This window comes from Alosa alosa, chromosome 4 (assembly GCF_017589495.1).
Source record: "Alosa alosa isolate M-15738 ecotype Scorff River chromosome 4, AALO_Geno_1.1, whole genome shotgun sequence".
NCBI lineage: Eukaryota > Metazoa > Chordata > Actinopteri > Clupeiformes > Clupeidae > Alosa > Alosa alosa.
Window position 1 is genome coordinate 3,989,377 of NC_063192.1, and position 10,959 is coordinate 4,000,335.

Genomic DNA, 10,959 nt, shown 5'->3' on the forward strand with positions numbered 1-10,959 from the left:
TCTAAGCATTTACTACTTTAATCTCATAACACAGGATTAGAGATTGGAGAAGAATTGATGTTACGTCATTTCTATGTTTGTGAGTGTGTAAACTATGCTATGTAAATGTAAATCAGGTTTCTAGGCCAAGTATACTTGCGTATAGGAATTTGGTCTCTGCATTTATCCCATCTGTGAATTAGTGAACACAGAGCACACAGTGAACACACAGTGAGGTAAAGCACACACTAACCCGGAGCAGTGAGCTGCCTGCTACAGTGGCGCTCACTGAGCAGTGAGGGATCAGGTGCCTTGCTCAAGGGCACTTCAGCCGCTGATGCCACTGGTCGGGGATCGAACCGGCAACCTCTGGTTCCAAGCCCAAAGCCCTAACCAGTAGGCCACGACTGCCCCTATGTATATGCATATGTGAACCTGCAAGGCGAAACCAGTCGCATTGGTAACATTTACAAAATTAAGTTATTGTGCTCACATGAACGGCCATAAACTAAGTTTTCCAACGATATGTATATCGAGGGTATTACAACAAGTATTGCTAAGATAACCTCATCCAAAGTTGGCATGGTTCTCCTGTTACGATACGCCAGAAGAGTAGAAAATCACCTTTTTAAGTAAATTGTCACATGCGATAATGTGAGGGCACAGCTATTATTAGCCTTACAGTAGCGTGACTTTGAAGCGGATGACTGACTGTGCAGTTTCATCAACCAGTGAGTGTCTTTTTCTGCCCCCTAGTTAATACCTGGGACGGTCATAAGGTGTCACTATAGAATATAGTGGAAACTTCTCCTGGGGCCGTATTCACAAAGCCTTTTATCTTACCACTAGGAGTACTCCTAAATCGCACTAAAAGATTTTAGCTAGGAGTTTTCTCTTAAAAGTTATTCACAAAGCCTTTCAGACCTACTCTCTCTACTCTCTCAGACCTAGGAAAAATGACAACTCCTAAACTAAGAGTGAGTCTTTGTTGCTATGGATGACGTCATTACTCATGCACAAGCTTGACTGAAGTGACCACCTTGATTGGCTGATGATTGAACGCGGGAATGATTCCAAACACCTCCCTTACGATGATGAGTGACAGATGACAGGTCTGAGAATGCGCGCGCGCTACACAAGTAGTCTGCGAGAAGGACGGAAGATGATGAATAACTGAATAAAAAGGCCGAGCCTAAATGAATAAAGAGTAAGGGAAAACAAATAGCCTAGCCTAATGAAACCTAGGCCTACGGATTGATGCAGTATCTTTGCAACATTATTAAATAAATCAGTCACCATAGGCTATGCCTACGTTTGCAAAGAGGAAACCATTTTAATTTGATTCACAATGAAACTTTATATTTAATTTACATGTTAACAATGAGTAGTTTTGGTTGTTGTTGGTGGCGTTATTTTTATTTTATATAAAAATCCCTTTTATGAATGCAAAATTGTTCCCTCGCGATTAGAAGCTCTTGTTGCCGCATAGGCGACGCATTTCAAAACATCGCAACGTGAAATGCCACAAAAAGCTGTTTGTGAATAGGTCTTAGTGAGTTAGGAGTCCTCTCGACTTCTTTTAAGCTGTCCCAGACTTAGGTGCTACTTTTAGGTCTAAAATGCTTCGTGAATTACTTTTAGTGAAAAAAAAATAGGAGTCCTAAAGTTAGGAGTGACACGCCCATTATTTATAGGAGTTGCTCCTAAATTCCCACTTAGGAGCTACTTTTAGCCTTAAAATTCTTTGTGAATACTGTTATGACCTAGGGGTAAGGCCACAACAAAAGAGGGAGTCGAGAGGTTGGACCTTTATCTAAAATATGGATTTATTAACCAAACTAACCAAATAACAAACAAACAGTGTGAGGCGGGTCAAAGTCAGTCATCAGTAATGCAAGGATGTTGTGTGTTTGCAATGTGTCTGAGTGCAGTGTTGCATGTCCAAAACCCAAAGTAAGAATGGCCCTGCTAAGTAGGATGTGACGCTCGAAGCTGACGTTTCGAAACAGTGTCGAAGCCCAAACGCAAAGTGTTTCAACAGTGTTTCAAGTGTGGTTCAAAACGCCCATGTCACGTGACCATGGCTTAGCGAGGCTTCGGGTGTTTCAATTTGGTTTGGACAGGTGGCACACCCTGCTGCTTGCGAGCCAATTACCCGAGTAAACACCTGTTTGATCTAAATTACAAAGTCCCAGAATGCTTAAAAGTCATTCAAACACATCCCTATCTTTGTGGGTTTTTGTGAGAGAGAGATTTTGAGCCATATAGCGACATAGAGACATATAAAGATATAGCGATTTATAGTGCACTTGTGATTGATAGGTTAGTGATATAGATTAATTGACAGGCTAGACAGACAGTGAGCTTATAGTTTAGATAGATATAGTCTAGTGACGCTAATATTTAGATAGTAGCAGAAGTAAAAAATATATGACATGCCTTTATTTCAAGAACAGCTGACCCTTTGAAATACTGGCAGGAGAGGAGAGTGGTTTATCCAAACCTAACTGTGATGGCAAAAAAATATTTGTGCATGCCAGCAACAAGTGTGCCTTGTGAAAGAATTTTTTCCAAGGCTGGGGAGGTTTATTCAAAAACAAGAAACAGATTAAATGCCAAGACGGCAGAACAACTGTTATAATAAAAATGTATGTTGACATACATTTTTTTCCCATGTTGTATCTGATTAGTCTAACCTGCTTCACATGTATCCTTTATTTCCCTACAACATGTTCCAAAAAAAAACCCTGGGCCATAAGCATAGCCTACATTTTAAAACCATTGTAGCATTTTCCTCTCCAGCATATTCCAAAGGATAATGTACTATGAAACTGAAATAACAAAACATCTAACTGGCAGATATAAAAATGTTCTAGTTACTGAACGCATATACTAGTCTGAAATTTCTATGCACCAGCAGGAGTTTAACACCGCCGCCCGGGCCGAATGCAAGTGTGTTAACCACTGAACCACGTGGCTGTGGACTAAATCTTGCGTTCCATGTTGGCTATTTATATTCTTTCGGCCTGGAAGCAGTTGTGCTTCCACGGTCAAAATGTGATGTTAGCAAACTGGCCACTAGATGTCACCATGGAGTTACGTGGTGTCGGATTGTTTGAAACCTCGACACATTCCGGCGCAATTGCTTCGAACGTTTCATTGTTTCACAAAGCCTCGTTCTGCTCATCCCTACTGCTAAGGGGAGAGGAAGCAGTCCTCTTATCAGGACTCCAGTGTACAGGTGCAGCTCATCAGCTCGTTAAGTCCTAAGCACACCTGAAAACAAGTAGTCAATATGCAGAAGGCCTAACAGGCCGTCACAATACGGCCCCTGGTCCCTAAAATGACGGCAGGATATTTCTAAAAGTTCGTGCTTTTGACCGTTCGTGCCCTGAAAGGAAAGTCTTTCACATTCATATTCGGTTACATCTGCCAAGAACGATAGGGAGCTGACACATTGAGTTATGAGTAATGAGTAAATTTGAGCTCTACCGTAAAACCTTATAGCGGCGTGGACAAAGGGAATGACTGCTAATGTGTTGAATCTTCACCTAAATAAAGTCAGAGTTTAACAGTCAAAACGTATGTGAACGTATGTGTATTAACTGTGAAATTTGTTCAGTGTATGAAAGTGTAGACTGTATACTGTCGAATTATGTGAAAACATGAAATTCAACATTTTTAACCCGTACGTTTGTTTATCATGGATTTTCTCAAAATAGCACTGTTTCGCCTTGCAAGGTCACATATATGTATGCAGTTGTGGCCTGAATACTTCTTGTAATTGTTAAATTATTCACTTCACATATCAGCTACACACACACTCCTCTCCATCTAATGCAAGGTGTGTGTGCCTTTGTTTGTGTGTGTGTGTGATGTGTCTCATGTCACATGTCATCTCTCTCTGTATCTCAGGTAGTGTTTGTTGGCAGACCGGAGAGAAGGAGAGTACCACACAACTGTGGGCAGAAAGCAGAGCACGAGGAGAGGGTGAGAAATACACAGCTGTGTGTGTGTGTGTGTGTGTAAGTAAAGTAAAATAAAGTATATGTATATAAAATGTGTGTGTGTGTGTGTGTGTGTGTGTGTGTGTGTGTGTGTGTGTGAAGTTGTCTATAGAGCGCAGCAGTCTCCAGGAGAAGCTGAGGAAGAGAGACTATGAGGTGGAGACACTCAAGAAGCACCTGCGAGAGAGAGAGGAGGAGCTTACACATGTGACATCACAACTCACCTGTATGACATCACAGACACCCCCACCTGAGACCACACCCACAGAAACAGATCACTGAAGAGGCGGACGATAGGGTGTGTGTGTATGTGTGTGTGCGTTAGAGGGTGACAATTTTTTGGGACTCCCGCGGGTCACGGTATTCCCGCGGGAGTCCTGCGGTACGGGAGTCAATTTCACTGTTGGCAACGTGATGGGGACGGGACGGGCAGAAATGAACGGGAGGGGACGGGAGGGGAACGGAGGAGATTAAATTAAAACATGCGGTGAGTGCACCCAAAGATTGCAGGGCATTTCTAGAAAAGAGAACCACTTACAACTCACAATACGTTTGTTGATTGGCTACTGCTAGCCGCAGAGTAGCCTATCAGAGCAATACAAAGCAGCTGCCCTGTTCATAAGCCAATCAATCAGCGTCAGCGACTACACCTAAAACTGAAGGTGTTTTCTATTGCCATATCAACGTGAGCTAATCGCTAACGTTATATGAGATGCTAGTTTTTGTAACGGCAGGAATAAACACACATGGTAACAAAATCAATCTAAACATGTGTAGCTTTACTCAACACATTAAAACTAAGGTACAGTGTAATTGTCAAGTTGTATGGCTCACTGGGTTCAAAGTCGATCTTAATAACCCTCGTCACCTCGACTAGCCTATGTGGTGGTTGTTATGGGAAACTTGCTAATAAGTGGCAATACAGCTTAACTGTAGTGAAGTTCGCAAGATTGGAAAGAGGAAATAGCGTTTACATTTCTATTTAAATTATAGCCTTTCTAATGCACTTTTGTGCGTTTTAAATCCGAAATAAGATGGAATGTGAGGAGACTGTAATTAACTTTAAAGAGGCCTATCTACAATTGAAACTATCTGTAGCCTATGACGCAAATAAGCCTCATGTCCGGTCAATGTCTGCTTTAGCCTATTGTTGACAGCAGGGTTTTTTTTTACGATTTAAAATGATACTTTCTAGATTTTAATGGGCCATGTTGAAGAGCTGATGTCCGTTATTGTTAATGCAAATATACACTGATTCATGTCCCTTGCATTTTGCAACTGTGAGGTCCATGGTAGGCGCCTGACAGAAATATTGTTTCATTTTGCGAGTGATATCCACGCTCTGGCGGTGTTCTAAATGTGCACAGAAGGAGTTCCTAAGCTATATAAGGTATAAGCTAGGCCTATTACACAACATAAATTGTCACTATGCTGGCGACCCAAATAAAATCTATACGACCCACCCTTTGGGAACCAATGCTTTAGACAACATAGGGAAGGAAACGGGAGTGGGACGGGATTCGGGAGCCTTCCTCTCGGGATTTTGCAGGACAGGATTTTTTTGGGGGGGGGCAGTCACGTGATCGGGATATGACGGGAGGATTTGTGTGGGCTCGGGATGGGACAGGAGTGAAAATTGATTCCCGTGTCACCCTCTAGTGTGCATGTGTGTGCAGGGCCAGTAAGGGACACTTCATTTTACTGAGAACTGATAAGTTCTAGTGTGTGTGTGTGTGTGTGTGTGTATGTGGGGGGGAGGTTACGATATGTCTGGTCAGAAATATTAATGTGCTATAGGCCTGCAGTGCATACTAAGGTTTGGATACAGCAGCCTGGTCCAGCTGGTAAGAAGTGTCCATAACAGGTGACCCAGACTATCTGTGAGGCAGGCAGGTAATGGGTGCGACCACTACATCCAGCGATGACCAGCCCTGCAAACGTGCCCTGGCTCTCCCGGTCCCCTGCGCACGTTCTCAAATGGCTCAACACGCCACTGAAGTCATTGCACAGTATAGCATAGTACCCCCTGCTCACTTTTACACTGTTTTATGTTCCAGGGCTTTTGAGATCTGATTGTATTACCCTACAATAAAATGATCTGATGGCATTACCCTACAGTAAAATCAATGAGTATTTCTACATGTCTGCCCAGCACACACGAGTTTGTGTGTGTGTGTGTGTGTGTGTGTGTGTGCGTGCCTGCGTGTGTGCTTGTGTTTGTCTTTGTCTTTATGTGTGTGTGTGTGTGTCACACCAGGACTGTACCATTTGAGGACTGAGGAGGAGCCGTTCTGTGTTGGTGTGTGGGACACAGTGAGGTAGGGGCTGAGTGCTTGTGTTCTGTGTTGATGGGACACAGTGAGGTAGGGGCTGAGTGCTTGTGTTCTGTGTTGATGGGACACAGTGATGTAGGGGCTGCGACCACACAGCCCAGGCTGCTGAAGTGCCACAAGAGCGCAGCCAGGGACTTTCACAAACAGTGTTCAGACCGGCCACAACATGTTAACGGCCCGCAGGGAATGCTCCTGAACTCCCCGATTAACCACTCTGGCTGTGTGTGTGTGTGTACGTGTAATGTGTATGTACGAGAGAGTTTGTCAGCATCATCAACATATCAGCTAAAACACCACAATCACACAAACACATGCACAGCTATGCACACACACATACACACACACACACACACACACACACATGCCGTCATCACCAAGACAGCGGCTCAGCAGCTACATTTGCACATGACTCACATCTGTTCTGGGGGTCAATGTCTCTCTCTGCATCAGTCACACACACACACACACACTGTGTTACTCGAGACAGACCAACTGGAGACAGCTACCTGACTGTCCAGCTGTCTCTTTGTAAATGGCTTTAGGTCAGGGAGCGGTCACTTCTGAATGTTGTGCACTTATACACACACACACACAGTCTTAGACGCTCCTTTTCTTTGCTCTTAAACACACTGCATTGTATGGAGGTCCATGTTAATGTGACCAACCCACAGATTCCTTTGGATTTGACTGATTGGTTGAGGTGCAGTCGTGTTGTTTATTATACAGATTCATTCAGTCAGTGTGTGTGTATGTGTGTGTGTCTGTTAGGAATATGTGGATGAAAACCCTCATCAAACATGTTGTTTGAAACATGCCATGCTACACACACTGGCCTGCACCTGACCTAGTGATGGACGTACTCATGAACTGATTAGGATTGGGTCTCAAACACATCTGGGACGTGTGTGTGTGTGTGTAAGGTGATATAACTCCTTCACCATTCTGAAGGGAGACGTATTAGTCTCCATCACAGAAAAAAAAAACCCACACACAAATAGACACATTGTCTTAGCTCACACACCACCTTACACTATCTCCCTGTGTCACATACACAACCAACACTAACTATTAACACCATGATACTGTACGTGCATCAGATAGTTGTGTTCACTTTGTCTGTGTATATTGTATCTGTCCCTATCAAATTAACTTTATGAAAAAGAAGAAGGTTCTCTCTCTCTCTCACACACACACACACACACACCCAAACACACATACACTTATATGCACAAACACACACATGTATACACACAAACACACATACACACACTTGTACATGCACACACACATAAACACACACACACATCCACAATGTTGCTGGCTGTTGTTCTGGAACGTCATCACAGAGTGGCCTCAGTGAACCATGACTCAGCATTTAGAAATCCAGAAAAATGGACCAAGGTCACCCAGCACCACAACAAGAGTCTGTGTGTGTGTATGAGAGAGAGAGAGAGAGATTGTGTGTATGTGTACTTGTGTGCGTGTTTTAAAGCAACTGGTATACCATGGCTCAGCATTACTCCTAATAGCCTTCTGCCTAGATCAGTCTGATAATGTGTGTGTGTGTTGTGTAGATCAGTCTGATCATGTGTGTGTTGTGGAGATCAGTTTGATCATGTGTGTGTGTGTGTGTGTTGTGGAGATCAGTTTGATCATGTGTGTGTGTTGTGGAGATCAGTCTGATAATGTGTGTGTGTTGTGTAGATCAGTTTGATCATGTGTGTGTGTTGTGGAGATCAGTCTGATAATGTGCATGTGTGTAGCCTGGCGAGCCAGACCCACATTAAAATGTAGGGTCTGGGCACTCACCGTTCGCAGTGCTCAGTCCGAGGGGTGGGATAATCAGTTGTCTTTCAAATTCCCTCTGCACGCAATAGGACGCAATAGGATATTTGTTTTCAAGTAGCAGGGAATTCAAGCCAAACCGTTGCAACTCTGCCATCAATCATTATGTTAAGCCCACCAAACGACTCTATACACGATTTCAATGTCCTGATTAAGTTTCGATTTCTGGAGCTCACAAGCCAACGGAGAGTTGCTAGACTAGCCCTGGCAGCCGCTAGTGGCGCGTCTAGATTTCTAGGCTAGCATGTGTGTGTTGTGGAGATCAGTTTGATCATGTGTGTGTGAGTGTGTGTGAGTCTGCTTTTCGTTGTTTGCACTGCTTGCACTGTGACTGCATTGCATTGTTTGCACTGTGACTGCTTTTCGTTGTTTGTAAAGCAATGACAAATAAACTATTCTATTCTATGTGTGTGTCGTGGAGATCAGTTTGATCATGTGTGTGTTGTGGAGATCAGTCTGATAATGTTTGTGTGTGTGTGTGTGAATGTGTTGTGTTGTGGAGATCAGTCTGATAATGTGTATGTGTGTGTTGTGTAGATGAGTTTGATAATGTGGCTTTTTGCCTCTGAGGATTCGATGTTCAAAGACAGATCTAATAGCGTTCACTTCATTATGTAAACAGCGCTCATCATCGCCTGTCACCGCCCTCTAACGCAATTTGCGGCCCTTACAGCTGAACGGTATAATTCAACCACAAGGGCAGTTCAATGGAGTTGACTGATGGCAACATTAAAAAGAATCACAAGTTTAACGATCATACATGATAACTAGATGTACCGCATAGTAGTACAAAATATGACCATCGCTCAGTCCTGTTCATCGCTTGTCAATTTGTCTCCATCCCCTACTCTTGAAACTTTTGTGTATGCTTGTATGTGCATGCCTGTGTGTGTCCGTGCATGCATGTGAGTGTGTTTGTATGTGTGTGTATTTGTGTCTGTGCGTGTGGATGTGTGTGAGTGTGTGCACGTGTGTGTTTATACAGTTAGGAACAAAAGTATTAATACCCCTAGTGAATATTGATTTTCTCTTGACCAATATGTCATGGAATCAGAAAAAGAAGTGTTTTTTACATCACAGCTCTCAAAAGGGTTCTTCTAATACCTACCGAGCCTCTCCATGTCTCCACAATGATTGTAGATCGCACCTTTTTAGCAGCAATTCTTTGCCATCACTCTGGCCTTGTGCTCACTTTTTTATGGATTGAGGTCTGGACTCTGGCTGGACCACTCTAAAAAATGTGTGTGTGTGTGTGTGTGTATGTATGTCAACAAGCAGTGACATACAGGGGCGTGTTTCCCAAAACCATTGTTGCTAACTAAGTTAACAACTTTGTTGGTTGCAATCAGGCTTGGAATTTCACCATTCTGGGGGCAAGGCCACTTGGCCTTCAGTTGGGCATATTTGGTGGGGGGCACAAAGGCCAAAGTTAACTATTAGTAGTAGGCTATACAAATTATCAAAGTTGTATTTAGCCTATTCACTGCAGTAGACCTGCATCACTGTATGAAACATTACAAAAACATGAAATGAAAACATGACATATTACATAGAACTGTAAATCATCTGACTATCTAATATTTACAGATATCTAGGCTATATAGGCCTATAACATTTATTTTATATTTGGCCTGTTATGAAATCATGTATTGAACAATTTAAGCACAGCTCAGCTTTAAGAAACTCAAATAGCCTAGATGCATGCTTAGCATTTTGTGATCATTTAAGGCTACTTTTACAAACTCTTAGTCAGCTGTCCTCTGATTTACCAATATATAGGCGATATTTGTAACATTTATTTTGTATTTGGCCCGTTATGAAATTATGTGGAACATTTTAAACACATTGTAAAACTTAAAGCCCAAATTTGGAGACATCCATGTATGTCGAACTTTACTGCAAATTCAAAACTGGATTACTCTGGAACGGCTAACTGTACAGGGGACTGCTTTACACCTTTGTGTTCGGTAAGGTCTCCTGTTTATTCTGATATATGGGTTGTCATGTGTTAAAAGAAGGGTTCGTAAAGTATTACACCGAGATGAATGGGTATGGAGATCATGGGAGGCAACACCTTCAGTAGAATGTATGATTAAATTGAATTATATTATTTACTTTTCTCGCGAACCGTTCAACACAGCAATTATCGGCTAACATCGTTTAAAAGCTGGGAAAAAGCTCTTTCATGTGATACGTGGTGTCTGTGTGATGAATAGGCTACTTCGCGAGTAGTTCAACATGAGAATTGGTGAATTTGGACGCACTTTCTTGCGCTGCCACTTTCTCCACTGCATAAATGACTAAATTAATTTGCGCTGTGAATGCTAAGATTATTTTGACAGGCCACAGGCTAAATAAAAATCGCGATTAGTAGGACGCAAAGCAGAATATTGAAAGAAGGGGGCACCAAGGCCACCGTGGCCTGTAAACCTCTGATTTTCAAAGGGGCCTCACGGCCAACGCAAGGGGCCAACTACCATGGCCGTCGTGGCCGCCGTGAAATTCCTACCCTAGCCTTCAGTCATTACAGTGGAATAAGTGTGTGTGTGTGTACTCTGAGAATGGGCCTTCAGTCATTACAGTGGAATAAGTGTGTGTGTGTGTGTGTGTGTGTGTACTCTGAGAATGGGCCTTCAGTCATTACAGTGGAATAAGTGTGTGTGTGTGTGTGTGTGTGTGTGTGTGTGTACTCTGAGAATGGGCCTTCAGTCATTACAGTGGAATAAGTGTGTGTGTGTGTACTCTGAGAATGGGCCTTCAGTCATTACAGTGGAATAAGTGTGTGTGTGTGTGTG

General features: G+C 42.9%; 1 protein-coding gene across 1 annotated transcript in view; it reads left to right on the top strand.

Moving 5' to 3' along the window:
* Nucleotides 1–4,424, top strand: part of LOC125292965 (forkhead-associated domain-containing protein 1-like) — a 47,628-nt gene extending 43,204 nt beyond the window's left edge. Inside the window, exons 26-27 of the mRNA XM_048240564.1 lie at nt 3,895–3,969; nt 4,089–4,424. Of these exons, the coding sequence (XP_048096521.1) occupies nt 3,895–3,969; nt 4,089–4,268 (255 nt within the window). The 3' untranslated portion in view covers nt 4,269–4,424. The remainder of the gene's footprint in view (nt 1–3,894; nt 3,970–4,088) is intronic.
* The last annotated feature ends 6,535 nt before the right edge of the window (nt 4,425–10,959 follow it).